A 27,059-nucleotide genomic window follows, 5' to 3' on the forward strand; every position below is an offset into this window, starting at 1 on the left:
AGTCTCCACATCACTGCCACTCAGGGTTGTTACCCCTGGCTTTTTGGGAATTTGTTATTCCCTAACTGTGACACAACCCCATTAGCTCCTGACCCTGCTTCTAGTCTCTAACTCAAAACAGGTCTGTTGGGTAGTGTGAAGGAACACACAAACAGTGAACGTGGGCTTTGGTGGGTGCTGCCTCTTGGGTATGTGCTCTGATTTCTTTTTCACTCCCCCAGAGAAGACAACGTGAACACAGTCCCTGCTACCTCAAATTACACAGTCTGGTTCCCCACGTGTAGATAAATCAGCAGTCAGTGTGCCCACGGTGCAAGAAGTGGATGAGAAACCCCAACCCTCTGTTTCCCTATGCCAGGTAAGTGTAACCACCCACTCCAGCATAAAACTACATCGTATTCTGCACACAACAAACAAATTGTTTCTCCTTGTCTAGAGATGTCATTAATGGAGCCCCTGGGTAGCAATGAATTATGCGCGAGGCTGAAACCACTCATCGAATTATGGAATGGTCTGGGTTGGAAGGGACTATTAAAGGCCATCTAGTCCAACTCCCCTGCAATAAGCAGGGACATCTTCAACTAGACCAGGTTACTTGGAACCTGATCTAATTGAAGTCTTTCCGATAACCCTAATACACAAGGAAAGTAGTGCAACAAAATCAAACTTGTTTAATGGTACATCCAGACAGTAAAAATAAGGCCAGTGTAACTGCGCTAGCAACACCGATAACAACAGCGTGACACATCCATGAGCAATTTGGCTGCATGCTCGCCTCCCCAGCCAGCCGGCAGCACACACAGCCAGTGCTGCCTGCAGTGGGCAGGCCACATGCCGTTAGTCAGCCCCTTCTCTGTGACAAAAATTTCTTGCTTTTCTCCATCCGTTTCCTTTTGCCCCCAGCAATCCTGCCCGCACCTGACAAGCAGGCTGCACGTACTGCAGCCGGAATCCAGGCTGGGACAGGTGCTGCAGGCAGGATACGTACCTGGCATGTCAGAGCCCCTTTAGCATCACCTTTGCAGTCACCTCTACTGTCACCGGCAAACAGACGCCTTCAGGCAGCGATTCGGCAGGACCAAACGTGGTGGCTTTGTGGGGAGCCTGCACACTCACAGTCCTTAGAAAATGGGCACAAACCGTCCTGGGAGCAGAACCAGAGACCACGTCACCCGTCTCAGCTCTCACCACAGCTATGAGTATTTATTGTATTTGCTGCTATTTTCTTTTCCTGGTCCAAAGACTCTGGATTTCCTTTGTATAGTGTGAAACCACCGCAGCAGCAGGGCTGGCCAGGGACTCCTCTCTTGCTGCCCCGTATCTGTGGGGGAGTGAAACTTTGAGGAAATCAGTGAGTTGATCACATATTCCCTCAAAAACCAGCCTGTAGGATAAGGGTTCTGTTAAGGCAGGTGGCAACGTGGATACAGCCCCCCTTGACAGGATGAGAGAATAACCCTCTTTGGTCCTGACCCACCTTGTGCGTACACACGGCACCCACCACTGTAACGGACACTTTTGCCTGTGGGAGCAGGGCTCTTGGTGACAGCCACAGGGTTTTGTGTCACTTGGGTGTCCCGGGGGAGTGTGAGGGCCCTTTGCAGCTGGCCACAGACACCGACACAACAGAGCTTGGCGTCAGCCAAACTGAAAAACAAATTGCAAAACACAGATGATGTGCTTTAGGTCAGATAAGGCAGCAAGTGACAGGATTTTTTTACAGTTGTACTATGAGTGCAATTTGCCTGTCTTGTCCTTGGCTGGATTTGGGCCTGTGAGGTTCTGCAGAAGCTGCACGCTTTCGTGTCAGCCGAGGTTTGGGTGGGGAGCAGAGCTCATTTTTGGCACAGCAAAAGCGCTGGTCTGGCTGCTGGGGAGCTAAAATACAGCAAATGGCACTTCTTTGCATTTATCCAGCTTCCAAACAGAAAACAGAGACTAGTGTGATAGCACAAATATGTGGAAAGCGGTTCAACTTTAAGGTGTACTAAAATACCTTTGACTCAACAAAAAACCACCTGCGGCCTGGGCTGCACAGGGTGACTGGTGGTGGAAAAGATATCGAATGTCCAGGTCAATTGGATATTAAAATGACCTGGGCGATATGGCTCCACAAAGCTCTGCTCAGACCATTCATCGAGACAGGCCAGCTATTGCCTGGGATGAAGAAACAGCTGGTGACAAAGGACTTTCTGGGATAACAACAGCAGCAACTTCCACTCCTGTAAATGACACATTTGTTCAAACCTGCTGCTCTCTTCACACTTCTGCAGTGTTTTGGTGTGAATGTGATATAGTATCAACCCACCCTATATAAAGCCTGCCTTAAAAATTGCTGTCTTTAGGAGGAAGAGGTGCTTCCTCTGAAGTGGCTGAGCTAACCATTTCCAGTCTGGATCAGTCAACTCACTAAACCCTTGGATCAAGTACTACTTTCTATTACACCTGTAATAAGCCTGTGGTGGGTCACTGGTTGTTCCAGTTTTACCAATTCAGAAAACAGCCAGGAATGGGATTTCAGTTTGGGTTTTTTGTTTTTGTTGGGTTTTTTTTTAAACTTCAGTTACACTGTTCTAGGGAGAAGTCCCACTGATTCAGAGGAGACTCCTGGGTGGCTGTTGTACAGGTGAGAGGAGCCCTGGCTCTGCTGGCAGGGGTGATGTCTGCTACTTGTTTGGCATCACCACCCAGGGCAAAGTGTGCTGTGGGCAAGGGCCACCGGCTTTCTGACTTCCTGTGAACTTGCAAAGACTTGAATGCACACATACATGCCCTCCAAGTATTTAGTTCGTGAATAGAAGCTTTGCAGCTTTTGTAAAAAGTGAGCTAAAAAGAGAAGCAAATATACCAGTATATTCTCTTATGGGTTCTCCAGATGGAGAAAAAAGAGAATAAAACTTCTCTTCTAAAGTTAGCTTCCCCCAGCTTCCAGGACCAGCCAGGATGATACTACTGAGTCTCTTGGAGCCTGAATTCTTGGAAGTGATTTATAAGCCAATTTAGTGCCATGTTTTATTCTGAACAACCTAGATCCTAGCAAAAAATGTGTATGTGGTCCTCTCAATCTGTACGATGGGTATATAAGCCAGACAGGCTGTGTACGTCATGGCTTTGCTCTTACAGCAACAGGGCAAGAAAGCGCATGTGTACAAAGACCTGTGTGTACACAGCCCTCATCTCTGCTCAGAATACGATTGCTAACTCTCCCCACCAGCTGTGAGCCGCAGAGGTAGTCAGCAGTGACACACTCTCAACAAAGTGCCCTAGACCAGAGCACTTTTTCAAGCACTGATGTTTTCTTTATGAGGCAACTCTTTCTGCAAGGGTTTAACTTTTTTATATATTCTCCTAGGTGAAAAACAAAAGGCCCCACAGCGTTCCCGTCCTGGAGATTTTTTGTTTCTGCTGTTACCAGTTCCAAAGGAAGAGGAAAGTGCTCTGTGTCCCTCGGACAATGTGCATGCCACCAGACTTGGCTGGTGTGTTGACAGCAAGATGCTGGAGGGCGGTTTGGAAAATGGCCCTGGGGGGCCTCTTGGTATGGGGGAACATTTCTGCTCCATTGCTGCTGCACAGCCCAGCCTGAGCACAGAGACCCTGTCAAACCTGCAAGAGGTAACAAATTACTGTGACTCAGGAATGAGAAGATGCAAATCTTCACTAGGATGCATTTTGCCTGGAGAGAGCTGGAAGAAAAAAGGATGTGAACATTAAAAGCATTTAAGAAATACCATGTGTCTTTTCCATAGCAAAGGTAAGAGATTTAGACAAACGAACACAGTTTTACAACTTGTACCTGCAGTTCTGGGGAGATTACATTTGCAGTTAAATAGCTAGTATCCCTCCTTTACAGTGAAGGAGTGCAAAACCCACGGTGGACAGTGCTTAGAAAGGTTCTGGGAAATGCCAGTTAGCCCAGCAATGTGCAATCCCAGTTTGTTCCTTAAACCCAGCACAGATGGTGCATTACATGCTCTGGAGTATGCTGATCCACTACTGTACCCTGTGCAAACCCTGGTGCTGCTTCTTAGCTACAGAGTAACGTGAGAATTTGTTGTTTGGGGCAGGTCAGGATCTGTAACCCCAGCACCATCAGTCATGATTCAAAGTCCTTAAAAAGCAAAAGCCTGGCTGCAATACCATGGTATATACACACAGGTAAAACAGAGATGGCTTTGACATACAGTCACTCATACAATGTTTCTGTCATGGCACAAACATACCGGCCTAAAAGCTTCACTCATTCTCTTACAGTTCCCAAGCAGAGCCAGGGCCTGACGCTGCCCGTGGAGGCTGCCAGCTCTGCACGGCGTTCCCTCGTATTTTGCACAACGTGCCCTCAGCCACACAGCTTGGTAACTGCGCGGGTAGGAGAAGCAGCACAACAGACCATCAAAACAGGCAAAATCAATGTAGATCTTAAGTCACACCCTACAGATCATCATTCACTCAGGACTGAATTCTGTACTTCGGCCTGTATGTAATAAAAGCTTTGGTGCAAAGCGGTGGTGGACTGAGGCCTGTGTTAAAGTGAATTTCTGAATCGAGGTCTCGGAGATCAGCTGGCCACGTCTGTCCCCCTACTGCTAACTTGGAGGGTCAGTTTGGTCTGTTACCCGGAAATACAGCCCAACGAACCTAGCACACCGCAAGGCAAATTAATTTTAAGTGGGTTTCTTTGGTTTTGGTTTTTGGTTTATGCACCCATAGTAGCTGGCTGAATGCTGGGTGGCTGGAGAAAGCTAAACCCAAACAAATACTGTCATTAAAAGAAATACGTAAGTAGACTATCGGCTACAGGCTGCAATGGCGTTCCTGGCCATGGAGTGCTCTGCTGTCTTTACTGCCAGGAAAGCAAGCAGGGGTGGGAGCGTGTTGCAGGGCCATGGCGGTCATTTATTGCTTCTGAGTAAGCTTTGGTGGTGCTTTTGCTCCCAGCAGACATGCTGGGTGATTGGGTTTCTTCCCCATTCCCGCTTTGTCAAGGCTTTTTTGGTACGTTACTTAGAGATCTTGGGCAATGCACACACGCTGTCCATCCCCTCCTTCCCCACAGCTCGCATCTGCAAACTTGGAGGGGAGCGCAAAAATCTGGCGAACAACTTTTTTGGCCTGCAAAGGCAGCGGTGTGGGTAGGAGAGGTGTTCCTCAAGGTGGGGTTTTATATGTAACTGCATTTTGGGTCTGCTCTCCCTAGCAGCACGCTTTGGAAGCGGCGCTGTGCCAGTCCTCCCGAGCGACTTCAGCCATGCGCTACGAGAGAAACGGGATCGCTTGGACAGGTGAGCCCCAGCATGGCACCAACGTCCTCTTCATCGCAAGCAATAATGTAAGCAAGAGAAAAAAGCTTGGTTTGGGGTATTGCTGAAGCAGTAGGCAAATGTGAAGCTGTGATGTTTGAGGACTGGGTGAGCCTGCTCCTGAACCTGCTCAAACTCTGGCCCCACAGAAGCCTTTGCGCTCACAGCTTTGCCTCTCTCCTGTCTCCCTCTCTTTCTCCCAGAGCAGAGCCGCTTGGTTTTTGCATGTTTGTATTCCCTTGTCTGAGTGGCTTCCCAGCGTGTGTGGGCTGAAGATGCGGTCAGTCTGTGTGCCGGCAAACTGGCCATCGCTCACGATGCACAGGAGAGAGGGGAAAAAGCAGAAGTCAGTGTCGTTACTGAAAACGTAGCTCTTGGGCCACAACTACTTATAGCAACTTGGCACGTGTGCCTGTGTGTTTCTCCATGTGACAACAGGCATTGCTCCCAGCCACTACCAGGTCTGGACGCCATGGTGCGGTAACCCCCGTGTTCATGGTTAGAACTGTGGGTTAGCTAGAAATACACGACTCAACTGTCTTACCTGTGAAATGCCACCAGGTTTCTGGAGAGAGCGCTTTGCCTTCCAAGGGTGTAAAGCACCCCGTTCCTTCTCCCTGTGGGCACTTGCTCCCTCTGCACCAAGGGAAAACCAGGGCAGGAACCTGTGCATCTCCTCGGGCTCAGCCCTCTGCAGCGGAGCAGCGTGCAGCCAGGCTCCCTCCCCTCAGAAACCCACCCCCTGCTCTACTTCCACATGCTCTGAAATGCTTCTTAGGTTGCTCACAACGTATTTGTGATTGGATGTCTGTTTGGAGAATTCGGCTGTCTTCAAGTCTGGGCTGGAGCTGAGCAAAGTTCAGTAACAGAAAGCATTTTAAAACCATGTTTCGCAGAAGACTCGATCCGAGCTCCATTTGGAGCAACCCCTGCCAGCACTTGCAAGGCGGTGTTTTGTCAGTGTGGAACCTCCAGCTACTCATTAATCACTTCACTCAGTTCAGATGGAGGACACAAAGCAAGGGGGAGGTGGGACATTTCCAGAACAAACCTACTTTTTGGTTACACACGAATGTCTTGGTGTCTGCTTTGCTGACAAGCTGGAGGCCCACCCCAGCGATTTGTGCTCGGCCTTTGGGAAAAGTGAGACCGCTCTGAGGAAAATGATTTAAAATGCCTTCAGATGCCTTTTCACTTCTTTTTATTTAATTCCATAAATATTTTCATAAGGCTCAGTGTCTTTACAACACTTTTTTTAAACACTTTTTTTTTTTTTTCGTTTTATACACACAACTTTGACACTTGTTTGACAGGGTCAAACAGTCCAATATAAACAAAATAATAAAACTGGCAAGTGCGGATCAGCTGGGTTACCAAAATCCTTTTTTTTTTTGCTTTTTTTTCTTTTTTTTTTTTTCTCTTACTGTTAAAACCCCAAAAGCACTAAAATATCAGTATTTGGCTTCAAACTAGAATTTTAAAAACCTTTTTTTTTTTTTTTTTTTTTTAAATTCTCTGCTACAAGTCCCTGTCGTCATAGTGCCTTTAAACTCCTACAGACTCTTCTTTTCTTCTTAAGGAAAAATAAGCTTGGTGATGCCATGCAGAACTTACAATAGCTACTAAATATACATGTTCCCTGAAATGTAGCTGCAATGAAAAGATGACAGAGCATAAAGAGAACAAAACCAGAAACCCAAAGCACCACAGTGTACTATCAATAACATTGCAGTGAATGGCCAGTGACCATCCAGAAACTGAAACAAATTTCAAATATATTTCTCTATGTATTATTTTCTATTTACAACTGTTAGATGCACCTAGGTTGGTTCTTGTTTGATTGTTTTGGAGAGGGTGGGGAGGCGAAAGTCTTGAATTTAGATCCTCTGTTCTAGTGTCTAGGTCAAGGGGTAATGCATGTCATTTACCTAGGAAAGAGGGTATTTTTATTTTTTATATATATATATATAGATTCAGCCAGAGAAATACCGTAAACATGTAAGTTTGTTACAACTCTCTTGTTTCTGCATATGGAATGGTAAGTGGGTTCCTCCTGTCTGGCATTGAAATGAAAGTCTGTATCAGATGCTCAGTCAAAATCACCCCAATCGGATTGCATCTACGCTGCTTCCAGCGCTTTCAGACACAAGGCAGCCCAACCCTGCTCCCTATTGGGAAAGCCACAGTAGGTAGTAAAAGTGGGACCCAGTGCTGGTTCTTCTTTGTGACAATGCTCCATCTCTTGCAGCACCTTGGCAATTTATGGAGGGGAAGAGCTTTCTTGAATGCCATTGCCTGAGAGCCAAGCCCCTCTTCCCTCTGGAACAAACGCCTGCATCTGCTTTGCCTGCCGCTGGCTTCGGCAAGCACGAGCAATGCTAGTTTGTTTTGACTTTCCATTTAAGAAAGAAGCTGCGAGTCCAACAAGTGGCCTTGTCAGATCAAGCGAGTCTTGATTTATGATGCAAATAATGGTGTGGCGGTGGTGTTTCTTTTTTCCTAGTGCTGAATATTTAGGAAGCATCTTCTCATAAAAATTATGGATGTCTCATTCTCACTCTCTGAGGCACAAAACAGTAAATGAACAGGCTTAACTAATGTGCTTGTTACTTTTCCCCCCCTAAGCAATTAAAAAGGCAAAGGAATAAGTGAAATTTTCATCATGCTGACAACGGTTTGTAATCTCTCTCTCTTTCTCTCTCTCTCTCTCTGCATCTCTCCAGCCATTCAGAAATAGTAAAACATTTCAGTTAACTTCTGAGAACCCACCTCATTCACTTTGTTAAATACCCATTCTGTTAAAGAAACAAAACAATATTTGCTACATATTCAATATTAATATCTGACCATAAAAATGCAAGGATACGAAAGAGCAAAACAGTAATTTCTGATATAAAACTAGGTTGCTTCCTATTTGGGATTCCCGGTGTTTTGCTGCTGCCTGTCACAGAGGGGCCACACTCTTTCTCTCCAAAAGACTAACCTGGCTTTGCTGTTTACTGATAGTTTCTACGTGACTAAAAAGTGGAACAGATTATTTTTGTACTTAAATAAAAAAATTTAGCTGCTGCCTTGTAATATGCCCTGAAATAAAACAGGCTCCACGGAAATAATGAAATCACACTCTCTGCTCTTCCCATTTGCTTATGTTTCTAAGGGGAGGAAAAAAATGTATCTCTACGCTAGCTGGCCTGGGGTGCTGATGTGGTGTATCAGATTCAGAAGAAAATGATAAATACCGTGATCAATCACTTCATCCTACATTTTCAAAGGAACTTGCAGAATAGCTCTGCAAAGTTTTTAAGTTCATCTTCTAAATCTGGTTAAACAGTCTCATTTGCCCTAGGAAAAAAATATCATCCTAGTGCACAATGATTTGTTTTACAAGCTTAAACATAAGCTTTTGCACTTTAAAACAAACATACTTAAGGCTGAAACTGTAGGAAGTGTCTTTGAAAACTGAGCTATGAATCTCCAGAGGGAGAAAAAGAGAGAGAAAGAGACCTGGAGAGTTTAGCTCATCACTCCAGAGCCCGCTGACGCTGGTACACCTCTGCTGAACCACTGATGCCGTTTAGATTAAACTGATCACTGACTTAGATTAGGTCACGTAATCATGCTCATACGGCTAAACTTCTCAGGTCACATCCACATCTTTCCTGAAAGGCAGCTGGCAGCTCCTCTGCAGCTTGGGTGCATTTACTATCAGGTAAATACCTCCAGTTAGTTAGGCAATGATCCTGCCCCTATCAGGCCGCTACTAGCAGCTCATGCTTTGCTTGGGAGGTCGGTGCCCAAGCGAAGCCAGGGATCTTATATGTAATAGGGTAGAGCAGGCAGTGAGTGCAGTCATGGTCCTCACATTTGGGATCACTGCTCCTGTAAATGGCAATTAGTGGTTCATTAACACAGTACTGTGCAGGCGTGAGTGTGGCCAACAGGATGGGACCTTAGTTCCTGAAGAAAGAAAACTGGCCATTTGTTGGAGCCTAATAGCCAATTTTCCTCTAGCTGGAATGGAGGGCATGAAGCCATCAGTTTTTAAGCTTTTATCTTTGCATGGAGAACAAAGATAGGAGTGGGCTTTTCAGAGTCGTGTCTCAGCTTAAAAAGAAAATAAACCAAAGATAACCCCACAGAAATAAAACTAAATGCAAAAGAAATAAAAGCCCCCGATATTCTTTTCTCAGTCTTACTCTGAGTGTGGACAAACCACGCTCAACTGAGAAAAAGACAGTGCTTAAAAAAAAATGCAAAAACATTAACTGAGGAAAACCCATCTCTCTCTTCCTAAATAGCCAAGACCCCTTCTGCTCGTTTTCACCTGCCCACAACAAAACAGTTAAAGCCAGAGAAATACTGCGCAGCAGAGCATGGTGCACAAGGGAGCACATCCAGACAGGCACGAGTCAGACCAGAGAATGCAGGACAGGAACAGGGACAGGGTCGATGCTCTTCTTTGAAATGGTAACTCCAGGGACAGCCAAGGAAGGGACGGAGAGGGAGCAGAGCTCTCCCAGCGCTCCAAAAAACAAACCAACCCCCCATAAATAAAATCAAATAAAATATACACCAATGTAGTCCACGAGGAACTTCAATGACGAATTCACACAAGCGAGAAAGCATTCTGGGATGCCAATGACGACTTGAATGAAAATGAAGAAAGGAAAAAAAAAAAAAGATGTCCAACCAATGGAATAAAATAAAATAGGTCACATGGTTAGAAATCATTGGTGCTTCCTAGTATCTAGTAGCAGATTGCTTCCCAAAAACAACAAAAAAAGTTTTTGGTCCTTCTATATATATACATATATGTATATATATTATTATTTTTAAAATGTGTGTATATATATATATGTATATATATTTAGTTGCAACAGTGCTTCTCCGAAAAAAGGTCCATCTATAAATATAATTTTATTTATTTTTATTTTTAAATTTTAGTTCTTTTAAGTTAAAATTCGCCATCTCTCTAGGTATTATTTTTTGAATGGTGTTAACCTGCTGAAGTTTTGCCAGAATGGTGCCTGGCTGCGTCTGGGTTCGGTGAACTCGAAGACCTGGGACTGGGATATGCCATCTGTCACCATGTATTGTCCCTGATTTAATGGATCCTGGGGTGGTGGGTAGGCTGGAGGAACCGACTTGGAGTAGCTCACACCTGCATCGATGATTGGGGGGAAAAAGAAACAGATCAGTCAAAGTGCAATTGGGTCAATAGTCTTTCTTCGTCATGCTATCGCTTCTTATTACTTAATAACCAGGGTCCCCAAACAGCAGGGAGACGTGCTAGAGACGGCAGATCTATGGAGGAATGCAGCAGCTGCCTGAACTCTCAGCTCAGAGGCTCCCTGCACTAGACCATGAGTTGAAGATTTGGAAAAGATCCATTACTTTTGTATTGGCAGAGTTTTGCTCACCCTCATGGAAAAGTCCTGTGTGACCTAATGAGGCACAAACATGGCTGGGCCGTATGCAGTATCAGTCTGGTCAGATGAAGGCAGAAAATCGCATCGTTCCACCCACTTGCAAATTTAAGACTTGCTGTTTCCGAGCTCATTTTCACCCTCCCTCCCAGCTAGGCCTGTAAAGTGGTTTTGCCCCAACATGCCCCAGTGACCAGCCCCAAGCAGCACAAGCTCAAGGACTACTGGGCACCAGTCCCTGCACCAGAATGGAGCACAACTGCTTTGGAGGAAGCGCTACGCTGCAGGGACCCGTGCCGCTTCAGCGCTATTCTGCTTATACAAAAGGCAACTCGTTACTTTCTTTAGGAAAGCTTGTAGGACTTTTCCATAGGGTTCGTTTAAAATTCACCAGTCTGGTTTCAGCCAAAAGTGGCTGCACGCAATGCAGAAAAGGCTGATTTTGCTCAATCCAAACTGGTAGCAATGGATGGACTGGCAAGGCTACACTTTCAGGTTCCAGATGTGTAACTCCCACATACAAGAGTCACAGCTCCCGTGCAGGAAGAGGTTGAGGGGATGCTGCCCTTACAGCTTTCCCACGGGAAGGGGAAGCTTCAGCAAGCTGGGACCTACGCAACCTGTTGTAAAGGCCGGTGTAGAAAGGGTGGCTCTGGGTGAGTGGCAGTGGAGCAGAAGGGATGCATGTCACCACCAAAGTGTAGGCTACAGGGAACAGCAATGTGGCTACTTCTGTATTTCCTTCCCCGCCACATCACGGGTGAGGGATAACCCTCCTTCAGCCTCAGGGCAGCGTGATCGGCTGGAAACCACAACTCCAGAGAAGGGCAGGAAGGAGAGAGGAGCGGGGCTCTGAAGCAGGTTGCTGTAAGCTCTGGCCATCTCTGGATCCCCTCTGCTGCATGCAGAACTGCTCTTCCTTCTGCGGGGAGGGCAGCCCCGGCCGTGTGACGGGTGGCAGGCTTCGCAAAGGCCATCTGGAGGCCATTGCCTCCCCTGGTTTTAACCGCAGAGGCGAGGTGACTCTACCCAAGCAGATCAGTGTCCTCATCTGGAAAGCGGGATGGCATCACCCACCTACCTCACACGAGGGTTGTGAAGCTAAATTAATTAATGTTTGTAAAACACTTTGAGATCCTCGGCTGGGAAGGTGCTAGAGAAGGCAAAATACGGTGATTAGCACCCAGGTACCACAGCAACGTGTGTAAAAGAAATGTGACTCTTTGCATTCAGTTAGCGGTTCCTACCCACACACAAACACATGCTTTGCGGGTCCAGCGCTGGCTGGCCCAGGCACGGGAAGGCTGCACACAGTCGGGTACTTACAGACAAGGGAAAAAGCCTCACACAGTGCACTCACGGAGCTCATCGGACAACTTCTATATGTTGCTGCATTACAATTCAGGACCTCTTTTAGATACAAAGCTAGAGCGTTAGGGAAGAGAATCAATTCACTTCCCCTTGCTATAGAATGTAGCAGTCAAGGGCTGTTAACAATCCTCAAAAAGTTCAGACCAAATGGAGGTATCACCTTGACTATGTCCAACCGATTTCTCCTTCTTTACAGCTCTCTGTCCACTGTAGGGAGTTACCAAGATCCTTCCTTACGGTGGACAAAAACTGCTCCGTGATTCATACTTCAATAAATGCATCACAGTTGATATTTCAAACTTATTTGAAAGGAACAACCTGGAGATGTTCTGCATTTGTACCTGCACGCCGGAATAGAGTTACTCAGCAACAAGTTCCCTCCTCTGTCTTTCCCCGGTCCCCTCCCACAGAAGGCCTGCAGAGCTGTCCTGGGGTCACACCGGAGACAACTTCTGTACCATCCTTGCTGGCAGGCCCAGCCACTGATTTGAATTTACCATGCTACATGGCTTAAGCCAATGACATCCCATAAGGACGGGGCTCAGGACGGGCTTGAGCTCATCCCTGCCCTGCCTCTTCATCCCTTCTACCACTGCCCTGCTCCCAAGTTGCCTTGCTGAAGGCAGGTCCGTGTGTGGGTGGTGTAACCAACTGCAGAGTCTGCTCTGGAGAGCAAACGCTAGCCCTGAACCCATACAAGGGGTACACATCCTGCTGGAGGCCACCAGCCTTTAGTGCCTTGGCCACTTTTCCCAGCAGAGACTGGTGAGGAATTTTAGGACCTGTGGGAAGGTTAAGATCTGGTACAGGTCCCTTGCATGGCTAGAGTTAGGAAATATATCTTCTTCTGTCTGGTAAGCGGTTTGGGTCTTCAACTGACCCAAAAGACCAGCAATGACTTACAAGGCAAGTAGTCCTTGTGCTGCCAAGATCACTGACAATGTTACAACACCAAAGAGCTGTGGATCTAAAGCTGCTACTAAGGGATGTAGAGCAATTGTTTCTAGCTTTGGAGGACCTCAAAACCACCTGGCTTTGATGACTTTGATGACTTGGCAAAATGTCTTTTGCATCCTGTGGCTACAGAGTAGCAGTCAGCCTTGTGATGCAGCCCTGCCTTGCTGAGCTGGGCTGAGCTCTTCATTGCCTCTAAGCCAATTTGTGGAGGGTGAACTAATGTATTTTAACGTTGATACAGAAATGCTAAGAAATCTCCTGGATCAGCAAAATGTTATGCACTTGGAAGGACAGTCTGGCTGAAGTCCACTGACACTGATGGAGTTACACTGCAAAGAACGTAATCCATAGTCTGTCTTCTCCGAAAGAGAAAAAGGCAGACTCCCCTGGCCAGATCGCTAGCAAACCCCATTCAGTTCCTTCCCAAAATAGCCTTTTCGGGCCAAGCTCCTGAAACGTGTCTGTCCTTGCCTGAAGCATACCCATGCACACACTGCCACTTCCCTCAGTAAAGAAGCTCAGACCCACATCCTCAGAGCTGTGTATGGGGCCGTGCTTGCACCTAGGCTGTTGGCATTAACATCTAAGCTGGATGTACGTCAAAAGCTCCTGGCTGGTTCTACTTGAATAAGCAGCTGAGGGTTTGCATATTTATCATATTTATCAAATGGCCTCCGTGGCCTAAATGTTCAGCGCTGCAGATCTCAATGGCATGCATAATTACCGTGTGTCTGTGGGCATGCAAATAAAAACATTTGTGCTCTGGCAAGGCAGGCTGGTAATCCCATAAGAATACATTTTCTTGTGAAACTGTGATACAGCACTTTGCAACAGCTTAAGGTGCCCCAAGAATGGCTCGCTTTGTGGGGGGATGGACGGACAGGGATGGACATGCCCACGTTCTTGACAGAGTGGGACACAGGGATTGGCGGGGTTGTGGGGGAGCAGTATTCACCTAGGCTGCTCATCTTCAAATCCTGAGAAAGAGCAATTCTGGGAAAAAGTACGGCAGGTTGGTATTTTTCTATTCTGAAGTGGTTTGTTCCCTCACCAGAACTTGGGACCATTGTGCAAAATTGTCTCTTGGGGGATTTTTTTTATATGCAAAGCCATAACTCCACTGCAATTCAACAGAAAGAAATGAGCAAAGCTCTTTTCCAATGCAATTTTGGGCTGCTTGGCGAACAGAATTCAAAGCGCAACGGGAAAGAATCGATAAGTACAGATTTCTAGACACAGCTGCTGCGCTGCCTGTCCAAGGCGTAAGAAAGCAGCTACACACCAATGACCAGACTTGGAGCTCCTTCTGCTGGTTCATGCATAATTCTGCACTGTAACAGAACATAAAGGCTGCAGCTGCACAGCAAGATTGTTCAGCAGGGTGGGGTTGTGGAAATCTGTTCAGAATGAGAAAAAGAAAACCCCAGGGTTTATAATTTGGCTAGACAAAACTGGTAAAGAGAGATGCTGCGCAGTCAGTTGAAACCATGTCTTTTTTTAGTACCAGGCAACGTCACTTGGAATCTTTCGAATTTCTCAGCTCACAAGAAAACAAAAAGATTTTAAACCGTCTCTTTGTCCCCTTCTTTTTGTCAAAGTGCCTCTTCTATTTGAGCTTACAACACGACCTCAGTAGCACCTGGAGATTTAGGAGCATGCTGTTAACTTACAGGCAATCCACATGGACACGTGCAGACAGACGCGGTTAGAATACAGCAGGACAGCTACATGAACACCGCACCTCTCCAGAGTGAGTACGAACGCACACAGAATACACGCAGCTTTGCCTATATATAACCACGGAAGCTTGCCTTACGAGCTGTTTATTCCATCCTCCGCCTTTAAGGTTTTAGCTTTGATCAGGAGCTATTTCATAGCTACCTAGCTCTCTAGGTATCATGCTGTTAGTGAGCCAGAGTTGAGTGGGAGACAATAAAATATCAACACCTACTTTCTCTACCGGCCGAGTGGAGGCTGCTGGTAGGAGAGGGAGCAGCGCTGCGCTAAGGAACCTTCCATCTCCCTGCTCTCAACAGCAGCGGAGCCAACTTGCATCTTCCAGGAGCCATGCTCAAAAACCCCATAAATTCAGTTTCCTCCTGAGTATTTTGTAACCCGTACACAACATGGGGTAGCCAGGAACATACCTCAGGAACACTAATTGTTGTACGGTTAATTACTCCTGCAATAGCGACAAGTTTAAGTTAAAGAAATAAGCAGTAATGGCTGAATGGGTACGACTCTTTGCCCTTCTTCAGCACATTTCAACAGAGGATCTCAAAGCACTTCACTATTCACTTGCTTGCTGCCACAGTTGGAGTTGGTGAACTACGCCGTGCCTGCTGCTCATTCTGCCCCGACTGCAGGCCTAGTTGTTACGGCGAGAGCTGTGGGTGGCAGCTGTGCAAAGGGGATGCCTGCCTCCGAAGGCAGCCCTCAGCAGCTGCCGGCGTCACGGGGTCACACTTCCACGCTGAACTGCCCGACTCAAATTTTGTCATACTCGCCCAGCTCAAGAGGAATTTAAGTGGTGCATTAGCCACGGCTCTTTACACAGCCAGGGATTTTACTCAGCAGCCTGGCAGAGGTAGATATTACCAGGGATGGTACCGGTGAGGAGAACATGCCTTGGCTCCCTTTCCTAACCACTAGCCTAACTGCCCTGGTTTGGAGGAGGAGGGAGGGAAAAGAGCTAACTGCAGCTTGAGAAACGCAGCAGAGGAAGAGTCATCTGGTGTCCTGGCTGTTCCACAGCCAACCACAGCATCTACAAATACTGAGGTAACCCGACCTTGCCGAATGTATTTATCAAGTCTGTTGCCGCAACCTGATGCCATTAGACTAGACATTAAGATAATGATTCCTCCTGTGATAAGCAAAAGCTAAGTGAGGTAAGATGGAATAAATGATGCTAGGGCCTTATCAATCAAAGCCAGGTGAAACCTAATTTATCCCATCTTGTACTTATATAGTCCCCATCTCCTCCAGCACTCTGTAAACTGATAGCAAAGATCACTCTGTCTGTTTCATTGATAGGAAGAGATCAGTTCATCCATCCCCGCCCTAAAGTGCAGCCTCTTCTGGGTAGCAACACTGCCCCTTACCTAAAACACCCCACCAAACCGACCCCCCTTGGCTCTTCAAACGAGGGCCAACGGAAAACCCAAGAGGCCTGTTTTGCATCTCACCAAAATGCCCCTGGAGAAGCACGTGCCCAGGGCCGAGTCACCGGTACCATCCTTAGCAGCCTCCCAGCCAGGAATTAATTCAGGCTTTGCCTCAGTTTGCACATCTGACCAGCTCTCAGGTGATACTGGCCGACTCCAGCTGGGTCACCAGTGCCTTGCAGGAGAAGCCGTCTCTCTGCACTGCCACCAGACCAGTGCTGCGGACCCCAAGCATGAAGCGCTCGGGTGAGCTGCAGGCAGGCGCTGCGTAACGCCTGCCTGTCGGAGGCTTTGGGTAGGGTCTGGTTTTTACAAGCAATGGGATAAGCTCTGCGATTTCTCTGAACCTGTGGGGAAATACTACCGAGAACACGATTAGCTCCGTTCTTTCACCTACACTGTGGGAAGCTCTGTGAAAAAAGGGAAGTGACCTTGACTATCTGAAAATGCAAATGCCCTGCTTTGTTTTAAAGTGATTAGTCTATGTGTTGCTCAGTGTCTTTCAGTCCCCCCGAGGCTATGCCTACATGTGTGAATAGGATGGGAAAACCTGTCAGGGCCACGTCAATCTTGTTAGCGAGGAAGATGCAATAAAATAGGCTTAAACATTCAGGAGAGCCACAGGAGGTACCTACAGGCTCCGTTACCTGTAAGACCCGGGCGAAGGCAGCGCAGGCACACTAACGCGCAGTCACCTCCCTGGCCGTGCAGCCTGGCTGGGGCAGCGCACAAGTGTGAGAAGTCAGAAAAAAGCTGTTGGGTGTTTGGGTCGGGGTTTTTATGGCATAGTTCGCTGTGAGCTCAAGTGATCAGAAAGGAAGAAATTAGCAGGAAAATTCAGTGATTCAGAGGGTGTTTTACTGCGGGCCAGAGCGGTTCATGCTGGCAGATGATTTAACCCCCGCTGGGTTTGCATAGCTGAGTATTTACGGGCGGATTTCACGACAGCATCCTTCTAATCTCAGGGCTAGGGGCGATGGTGATTGAATATACATTTCTCTCCTTCCGCAAGTCCCAGACCAGCAGGCTAAAGGCCCGCCAGGGCAGAGGGTATCTGCTTCGGTGAAGCCGTGGCACAGTGCAGATGAGAATACACAGGACAGGCATGAGGGAGCTGGCTCACAGCCTGGGTCTGACAAGCTATCCTGGGGTGGGAAACCCTCCCACCTAGCACTAAGGTGACTTCAAATTTGAATAGATGTTTCATTTTCCAAAATGAAACGATCAGGGGAAATGGTGCTTTAAGAACGGGGTCTCCTTCCCAGGCACTGCAGCTCTAATCCCTGACAGCTCCGGCTTCCAGGAACATGAGCAAAAATCCCTTACGTGTGCACGCTGTCCTGCACGGGGACATATGTGGACACAGCTGGGGATCAGAAAAGTAACCGAATGTTTCTGAAAGCTGCAAACACTAATCGTTGAGGGGGAGATTAAAAGTGGCCAGCAGAACAAAAGCACTGATGGATAGGGGCAGTGAAGGAGGCTTAGAAATGGAGAATGTACCCTGATAATCCTGGGTCTACGTTAAGGATGGACTGGAGATCCACAAGGGATCCAGTTTCAAGGGAACTTTAGCCTTGGTTCCACTGCTTTAGTCAATAAAGAGCACAACTCTGCAAGCGCAATTTGATGCTCTCTTAAAGCGGCAGTGTCAGTGCAGCAGCGAAGGGCTCAGTGTACCTGGGCTTCTCTGCAGGAAAGGCGCACGCTTGCCTGCAGCTTCACCAGGGCTGTGGGGTTTTTTGTTGTTTTTGTAAGTCAAGACAAATACTTTTCTCTGTTTCTTTACTATTTCTAGGAGACACCACACTGAATTCTGTTCCCAGTTACCACACCGACATTGAAAAAAGCTAACGGGCAGTAACCAAGAGGCAAAATCTTAAACAGTCAATGCAAAAAGAAAACAACGACAACAAACAGCCCTTTTCCCTGTCTGTAGGTAAGGTGCAGAGCCAACACTACCCATTTACTTTCTGTCTAATGGACTTAAAGAACGCCAAAAATTGTTTTAATGCTGTCTTAAAGGCACCTGACCTAATATCATTATGTTTTGCCCAATCTAATAAGTAGTGGAAAACCTGGTATATTGCTGAAATCTGACCTCGCACATCATTAAATCGATTTGGAAGGAAGCCTGGCACCGCACACACATTTCTGTGCAGGCATGAGTGTTAGGAGGGGGTCACTTCCAGAGGGGGCTGACGTGTGCCCCACACAGGACCCTCACCGGGGAGCACAAACCTCTCAAAACACCAAGAGTTGCTTTCTCTCCTAATCACCTGCATTAAGTGCATTAGGTTAGAAAGCAGAGTTTTAAGGTTTCTTCTCCTGCTGTCAGCTGATCTCTCGGCACCCCTCCCTCCCTCAACGCACAGCACTGGAGTGTAAACGCTTCCTTTTCAAATGCACACCCGCCAGCTCCAGAGCAATGCTTCTGGGAGGTGTGGTACCACAGTGCATGAAATAAGCTGCAGTTTATACTATTTGAAAAATGTTTTTCTGCTTCACCTCTAACAAAGTTGATTGCATTTTCCGTTTCACCTCCTTCATGGCTCTTCTCTCTTCCTTAAGTATTCTGTGACAGGGAAATTACCATGGTCTCCCATTTAAGAGGTGGAGGGAACAACTGAGATAATCTAGAAACAAGTCTGTAATAGGCACCCACTGACACGAGAGCAGGGCTCCCCACACGGTCAGGTCGAGCTGCTGAGCCGTCAAGCCCTGCTGTAGCTGTGGAGACCTGGCCCGCACAGTCTGTAAATTACAATGAATAAATAGCTCAGCTGAACAGAGCGGAAGCATTCCTGCTCCTAAAGGGCTTCACTGCTTTTCAGGTATAACCAATGCTCCAAAACCAACTTAAAGCCTCTTCCGATGCTGCTACCGCGTTGTGGGAGGCTGCACGGGGAGGCCAAAGGCAGCGCATGGTGCCTGCAGGCAGCAACCCCCTGACATGGGCACAGGCTGCCGGTCCCGGCCCGAGGGCTGCACCTCAGCCTCAGCTACACAGCCCCCAGTGCCTGGCAAGGTCTTTGGCAAAAAAAGTTGTTGCTGATATATGCAAGATGCATATGGCAAGATTCAAAACATCAGTCACTAAAAGCCAACTCTCAGGAATTTCCTCCTCCCTCCGTCTTCTGAGCAATGCCACCAGCTGCCTGCTCCTGCAGCCTCATGTCTCTCTGTGGGTCTCCGGCACAAGACAAACCACAGAGTAAGAAAACTAAGAGTTTTCAGCAAAATATCCGGTTCTGGTACTTAATTTAATTCATCTGAGACTGGGATATGATTACCACAATGCAGGACAAAAGAAATAGAGCTACTAATTTAATGACCCTATTTGTCATTTTTCAGATTTCACATCTTAAGTAAAACAGCCAGGCTTCACTTCACTTGGTGCTTGGGGTCCGGGTGAGTTTGTCTGACTCAGGGACTTCATCTCACAAAAAGAACTGCCAGTGTTACAGCATAAACTTCTTCTTCATAAAAGAAATGCTGACTGGTGTTCTAGGAGCTAATTAATTGTATAGCCAGAGAAGTCTAAGGTAATAGCCCCTCCTTCTTCATCTCAGAGACAAAGAGAGAGAAAGAGAAAGAGAGAAAACAAGAGAGCAATTGCTGTGTAAGAAATAAGTATGGTTAGGCACATTATATTTGTCAGGATGCAATCAGTGATTTAAGTGGGAATACTGGCAGGCATGCTCAGGCACCTTTCAACTGTGTGACTTAATGACCGAATAGTGCAATTATTAATTAATTATATAAAGATATAATTAACTGAACAGCAAATAATAAACTGTTTATGTCATGGCCATCATGCAAGTCAGATTCTCTGATTTTCCAGTTGCCATCATCTCTGTGGATGCTTCCGTGCTGAGGGACAAGCATGCAAGTGGTGAGGGGCCAATCCGCAAAACCAAGCTCGTGGCAGCGCCCGCCACTGCCTGAAGTCGCCTACGTTGTGCAAGATACGCATCCCTGGGCCCGTTTTGGGGGCTGTGCATCCTTTAAGCTTAGAAAATCTGGCCAGGAGAGTTTTTAGAGAACATCTTAGAAGACAACATAGGAAGTTAGTAGAGAGGAGAAGACTAATGACGATGGAGAGACACAGCATACCAAGGAGTTTACAGTTGGCCTAGCAAACCACTACCGCACCAGCAAAGCCAGTAGACAACAAACAGGTGAGGCAAAAGCAAAGAGCTCCTTCAACTTTTGCAAAAAAACCAACCCAGTGCCTGTACAGAGTGGGACGAACCTGCCTGGAACTGACCACAGCCAAGACGTGACGAATTCTCTCAAAACCCATTTATAGGCCTAGTTCTGCCATGGTTCTTTGGTAACGATTGGGTATGTCGATGACTTTGTGAAGCTTTGGAAACCTGGGAAAATAACCTCTCTGACCTTCCCTCTGTATTTAGGATTTCAAAACCTGTAGCTGCAAGTTACTGCGAGTGAGATTTAATGCTGGCTGCTTCGCCAGCTGAGGCGCCGTGTAATACCCAGCATGGCATTTACTGGGTGGCTGTAGCCTGCCTGGGTGGGGAAATGGATCTGACATTAAAGAGATATAATGTCTTTACCAAGATACTTTATTTCCTAGAGCTGTTGCTACTGTGCTGTCCTTAAAAAGTTATAGGTAGCCCTAGGAAACATGAGTGTCCCCTTTCCAAAAGCAGGAGAGGGGTAGATGGCTCACCACCTCCGGCATTTTAGCCATCTTTCTTTCTTTGCTAATGGGAGACTTTGGGAATTAGCAGAACCCTTACACATCTCCGCACTCACTCCCATTTCAGCCTGAGATAAAACAACTGAGATAGATTTCTGCCCCCAGGGACAGCTTCTGGACACCAGACTGGAGACACGAGATCCAATTCATCTCTGGTGAAATTCCGCTGGCTTCAACCACGTCAGACCAGAGATTAATTTGGCCCACAGATACAATAAGAAAGGATACAAAGCACAAACGGTATTTTATAAAAAAAGAGAAAGGGGAGGGGGAAATTCAAGGGGGACGCTGGATCCTAATCCAGCAGGATTCAGCCCAGCCCACTCCACCCTCACATCACCAGGCACAGTGCATGTTGCCGGTTACCTTTTTGCTTACTGACTTTCTTTACTGTCATTGCCGCTTGCCGCTTTTGATTTTCAGAAATTTCAAAGCCTGAAAAAGGGAACACGGCAAACACAATTCAGAAGATTGCTTACAAAGCCTCTTTTCCTTTTAGGGAGGGGGAAATGTTCTGCACTGTTTGGCACCTAGGTGGTGAAGCATCGCCCAGTGAGATGGGTGTACGGGCAGGTATTTTACTGAAAAGCAAATCTTCCTTGAAAGGACAGCCCTCTTTATAATCTCACTTGTGCAGGGGCTGTACGAAGAGTAAGATTAGACCTATTATTATTTATACAGTATCATAAATATGCCCAGTGCTTCACAGCTGAGCAACACAAACTGAGCCTGAATCGACATTGGTTACAGTCAATTTATGGGCTGATGCCGAGGGAAGCGCGTGGCTGGTAAGTCATGGACTTTGCCCCGCTCCCACCCTGCGTGGGACAGGCCTGACCAGCGTAGAAATGATGCAGCCAGGAGACTCTGAAGTCAGATGGCCAAAGACTTCTTTCTCCTGCAACACCCACAGAGGTCCAGGCTTGAAACTACGGGCAGTATTTGTTTATTGAGGGCCAAAAATGACAGTAACTGAATTGGAAAGACACCTATTTATGGCTATGAGAGCAACCAAGGACATGCGAACAAGGCTGAACTGTAATTCTACTTCAAAAAAAAAAAAAAGTGGGCTTCTCCAACAGTTGGGGCTAAATTAAGCATTACCAACAATCTCCTTTCAGATTAATTTCATATTCCTCACCTATCTTTTCATCTTCTTTTACCATCTTCCTTTCTTCTCTGAAAGCTCTAAGCCATCGTAACTTCTCCTCCAGTTTCTTGGCAAAGAATAAGTGCATCTCCTCAGTCTCCTTGTTATGAAGTTTGAAGGCATTCTTCATGCTGACATTGAAGTCATCATCTCTCCCATCTTCTATATCCACCACTTCATATTTATCCATGTCTATGCGACCTTTGTAATAAAGAATATCTCTTCGTATCAGATCCTGTGGAGAGAAAAGGGAGAGATGGGTTGATTGTAAGATACTCACAGAGCCTGAACTCGGCAGGCCATTCATGTGAGGGCTGGAGAAAAGAAAGAAGGACTGGTGCAACGTGGTCAGATTCTTGAAGCCTCATCTGCTGGGAATCCATTTCTTGCTGGCTAAACAAACAGGGTAGATCATACGCATAAAAGGGCAAAATACAGAACCTCATGCTGCAAAATTTTGTTGGCAGGCATGAAGAAATGCCTTTGAGTAGGTAACATACTTCCACCATTTTCCATGCTGGGAGTTTTTTTCCACAGGACGAGAAACCAGAGCAGGCAGGCCCCTGGCCCGGTGGGGTTCCTGTGCTGTGAAGGAGGCCGCGTAGAGGCACGAACCCTGACAGACCGGCTCAGGCGTGTCTGGCGGTGCAGGCCGGGTAGCCCGTGTCTCTGCTTCCCAAACAGTCTCAGTCAGGGCAGACAGGTCTCTGCCCCTTCTCCTTGGAACCCATTTCCCATTCTTACACAACTCACCAATGGGAATCACCCCGACTCTCAGCTCGAAGAACTCCTCACCTATTCCTGTCCCATTACGCCCTGGATTTAACCTCTTGGTCCAGCTTCATTTTTTTTTTCCCTCCTTGATGTTTATAACCTTTACAATCAAACCCGTTCATCCTCATCTCCTTTCTAAGTTGATTGTTCCTGCCTTTCTTTTTTAGCAGCAGCTCATTTCTCTACATCGGGAAGGAAAAAGTAAAATAGTCTTTCATTATTAATTTTTCAGAACTCCTATGAGAGCACCCGCAGCTCCGTGGCTGTTTGACATGCTCAGTGCAGCCTCCGCCCCGTGCCGGCCGCAGCCACGCAGCGGTGCCGTCTGTTGGCTGCCACGAGCCCCCTGCCAAACCACCAAAGGCGCGTGCTCACGGCAGCTGGGAGACAGCAGCAGGTGGAGGTGGCACTAAAAAAAAGCATTTTGAGATCTACTGTATCAGTTGCTCAATCAAATTGTGGATGCTGCTAAACTGTAGTAAAACCCAGACATTTTCCTGTTTTCCTCCTTACCTTCTTCATATTTATTTTGACTTTGCCCACCAAATTTTGTACTGCCTTTCCTATAACTATTCCTGATTTATACTGGTGTAAGAGGAGCATTGGCCCCATGTCTCTACATCTTTATAGGATCAGATAACAAAAAATGATAATCAAAACCCAGAATGTTAATTATATAGTCACGACCATTTAAGGTGATTCAAGTTTCAAGGTGCATATATTAAAAAAGACAAATTCAGCAAAACACAATCAAGATTTCCTTTCTCTACCCACTCTCAAAAGCCAATAATTAGGTGTATTAAATTAAATTAACTCAAATACTTTTTGATTTTTGAGAGTGCCCTAAAGATAAATGCTGTATCAAAGGACTCGTTTAAGAGGAAAAATAAAATCAATGTACAGCATTTATTTACTCACGTAAGCTATAGCAGAGAGGTTTTATAAAGATAAGCAGTAGGTATGATTTTAAACAAATCAGTGATCCTGGGAAATAAATTGTACATCATAGTTTTTTTTAGCAAACTTGCTCATGGATCTGCCAGACGTTATTAACTACCATGAGAAAGGGCACGGTCCCAAAGCTCGTAGCCTTTAAAACCTGGCTCCTTCCACTGGAATGCTCAGGCTGGGGGGAGGAATTCCATTAACAAATGTATTGTACAAATATCTTCCTCGAGTATGCAGGCTTTGAGTAGTGATGCTGTCCAAAACATAAGAAAAGGATATTTCAGGCTGAATATGCAATAGAAAATCTTTCCTGTTTTGTACTAACTTGGAAAATCACTTCTTTCCTCTCCCTCGGCGCCCAGTGAAGCACTGAGAAGAGGCTGTAAGCATCACACTAAACTTGTTCAATTAAATCAATACTGTGCACTGTGTTTGGATCTGAGTCTTGGACTACTTCTTAGAAACAGCATTTCTCTTCACCATACTCTCAAAAAACCTTGATAACAAACCTCACAGTAAAAAAGATGTGCTCCTTAAATTACCGATGCCAGCAACCATTCTTCTGCCCACTGCTGATGAAAACTTCCCAAACACAACACCGAACAGACTGTGCTTGTGAGTGAGATGGGTAAAGTGGGACCAAATGTACTTTTCTATACAATATTCATGATTATCTAGAGATTTGTTCATATAAGCTGTTACAAGAACAATCACAATCCTCCTTCTCACCTGGTTCTGAAAATACAAGGCTCTGTGCGTTAGCTTTTTTCTTACACGCACTACATATATTTTTCCCCCTCTTATCTCTCCCGATTTTGATTTAGGAAATAGTATAAGCTATTTTTAATAGCTAATGCTAAGTGAATGTTTTAACAGCTTTGCGCTGTCCTATTTCCAGAGGACAACGCATCAGGTCTGGACATGTCTGACTAAACTGCTCCACACGCTTCCCCTCCAAGGCTGCACAGAGCAGGAGCAATCGCTGCCTCCTGCGAGGCTTCTGCAGTGCGTTTAGAGGCTCCTGTGTTTTGCAGGTATTGCTGAGTATTGGATGTCAAGAGAACGGTGTTGCCTAGGAGTTACTGAAGGAGCAATGAGGAGAGAATGGAATCACACAAGTGCTTTTGGAAATAAGATGGCCCCACAGAATATTATTGTTGGTGAGAACGCAATAGCAGGAGAGAACAAGTGCAGGTATCGAGATTGCACAAAACACAGGAAGAGGAAAGGCTGTGGTTTTGTCCTTGAGCACTGAGCAAGCACATGGGCGAAGTACAGGAAGACAATAAGCACGAAGCTCCTGCCTGCCACTTTCACTTTCATTTTGAGAAGAAACTTCAATAACAAATCTAAAAGAAATGAATCATCTTTGCTCCCACTGCCTCCCCAGAGCCCTCTGCCTCCAGCTTGGAAGGAACTTTCTGGTGAAGAAACAGCCCCTGGAGCTGGGGCAAGGCCCAGAGGAGAGCAAGGTGCTGACACGGAGGAAGATGGAACCGTTCGAAGAGGTACAGGAAAGCTAAAGAGCTCAGAGCAAGGCATGCCTGATGTCACCCGAGTGCGGGTCGCTGCCCTGCGCCAACAGCGCGTTTCCTTCATCCTTCCGCTAAAGAAGGACCGTTCCCCACTTGCTGACCACAAACTCCAACACCGGCACCCCAAGTTTTTAAGAGATCCTTTGCTTTTCACAGAGTGGCAGAGCACATTCACGTCTCGGTGGATAGCACGTGTCCACACGCGGAAGACACTTCGTACACAGCTGGTTTTGAGAAAGTTCAGCCCATACAGCACACTAAGAACTGTAACAGATGCCATTTTTAATGGGCTAGGCATTTCCTAGCTTCTCCCTTCCTCTCCTCTTCTTGCCAACACTCAAGAAATGCATATTATTTCCCAACTGACTAAATTTTAATGCCCATATTATGGGAGGCATAATAATTATTTGATCTGTGGACATTTGATCACATATGTTCCTACAGCTCTTAAAGAATAACACGTTACTTAGCCTCCTTAGTGAAGCATGGGCATCTCCAAATGCACTTGGCTTACACTGTAACTGATTTCAATAAAATGTAAGGAATTCATTGGGGCTCCATGAGATATGTACAGCAAACAAGGCCAAACCTCCGTTTTAAGGAGCTTTTTATGCATGTGGACAAGAGAATAACAATTCAGGGAACATGCTGGCAATGAAGGTAATGCTGCTTCCCGTGATTCCTGCCAGACGCAGACGGAAAGCCTGTAGCAGTACTGAGAAATGGACCTTGCTGTTCAGCACACCGTTTTTGTCGAGCACAGGACTACCTTCCCTTTCTTCGAGCACGTAAGCTGAATCAAACGAGCGCACACAAGATGAAGGAAAGCAGGTGTGTGGCTGAGGATGAAAATGGATTGTTTAAACAGACTGGGATAAGAACTGTATGTCAGAAGGACAAAGCACATACGTATACACAAAATGGAGATTTATCAGCTATAGAAGTAGCCACACTGTCAAAAGGAGCTCAGGCTTCGAGGAGAGCAGAAATGGCAGCTGGGACAGGCTGTTGCTGTTGCTCCTGATTATCCCAGGGGTAACACACGAGACAGTTAGGAAGAAATTATTAAGATAGAGAATTTACCTTTGTTTATATGCTGGCTATATTAGTATAGTATGATATATTATCCTGTCCATAGTCAAGCCAGGATGACGACTAGCTGGCTTACATGGCCCCATTCTGACTGTCATACAAAATTATTTTTTGTAGTTAAATTGGATAAGTGCAAGAAAATACAAAAAGACACACTAAAAAAGACTCTCAAAACCTGATCACTGGGGAAAGGCCAAAGAAATGGGAGTAATCTAGAAAGGACATAAATAAAAAGAAATGTGCTACTGGTACTCCAGAATGTGAAAGCTGCTTCTCTTCTAAGGATGCTGGTGATCAATTCTTCTCCATTTTGATTGTGGCTTGGCTTAATTTACCGCAAGGGAGAATAGGGTGAGATACGTGGGAAAAAATCTTTGTAGCTCTAAGACTAGTTAAACACTAGAGCAGACAAAATAGGGAAGTCTTGGGACAGCATTCTGTGGAGATTTTCAAAAATAAGGTTAGACAAATATCCATCAGAGATGATCTGAGCATACTTAATCCTGCGAAGGGAATAGCTAATCTCCTGGGGTCCTTCCCAGCTCTGTATTTTGATGATGTCTAAGGGAAAGGTGGCAGATGGAGGAGAAAATGGGATGAGAGCCGGCAGGAT

General features: G+C 46.2%; 1 protein-coding gene and 1 long non-coding RNA gene across 19 annotated transcripts in view; one reads left to right on the forward strand and one right to left on the reverse strand.

The window, feature by feature from the left end:
* Nucleotides 1–178: 178 nt before the first annotated feature.
* LOC130158729 (uncharacterized) lies at nucleotides 179–20,800 on the forward strand. Of its 9 annotated transcripts, none has more exons than XR_008825477.1 (4): nucleotides 179–3,754; nucleotides 4,255–4,367; nucleotides 5,198–5,329; nucleotides 10,565–20,800. It is a non-coding gene; the product is annotated as an uncharacterized LOC130158729 (long non-coding RNA). The 9 variants fall into 9 exon arrangements; XR_008825476.1 differs by having other exon boundaries at nucleotides 179–358; nucleotides 3,353–4,367; nucleotides 5,201–5,329; XR_008825475.1 differs by lacking the exons at nucleotides 179–3,754; nucleotides 4,255–4,367 and adding an exon at nucleotides 4,374–4,778 and having other exon boundaries at nucleotides 5,201–5,329; nucleotides 10,565–19,632; nucleotides 20,066–20,800.
* The window catches only part of ARHGEF9 (Cdc42 guanine nucleotide exchange factor 9), a 221,805-nt gene continuing 201,230 nt past the window's right edge, over nucleotides 6,485–27,059 (reverse strand). For 9 of the 10 annotated variants that reach the window (XM_056359668.1, XM_056359672.1, XM_056359677.1 and 6 more), the window contains 3 exons: nucleotides 22,089–22,332; nucleotides 21,314–21,382; nucleotides 6,485–10,461 (listed from right to left, as the gene is read on the reverse strand). In XM_056359668.1, the coding sequence (XP_056215643.1) occupies nucleotides 10,280–10,461; nucleotides 21,314–21,382; nucleotides 22,089–22,332 (495 nt within the window). In that variant the 3' untranslated portion in view covers nucleotides 6,485–10,279. The remainder of the gene's footprint in view (nucleotides 10,462–21,313; nucleotides 21,383–22,088; nucleotides 22,333–27,059) is intronic. The other variant, XM_056359669.1, reaches the window with a different exon arrangement.

The sequence above is a fragment of the Falco biarmicus genome, chromosome 14, assembly GCF_023638135.1.
Source record: "Falco biarmicus isolate bFalBia1 chromosome 14, bFalBia1.pri, whole genome shotgun sequence".
Lineage (NCBI taxonomy): Eukaryota > Metazoa > Chordata > Aves > Falconiformes > Falconidae > Falco > Falco biarmicus.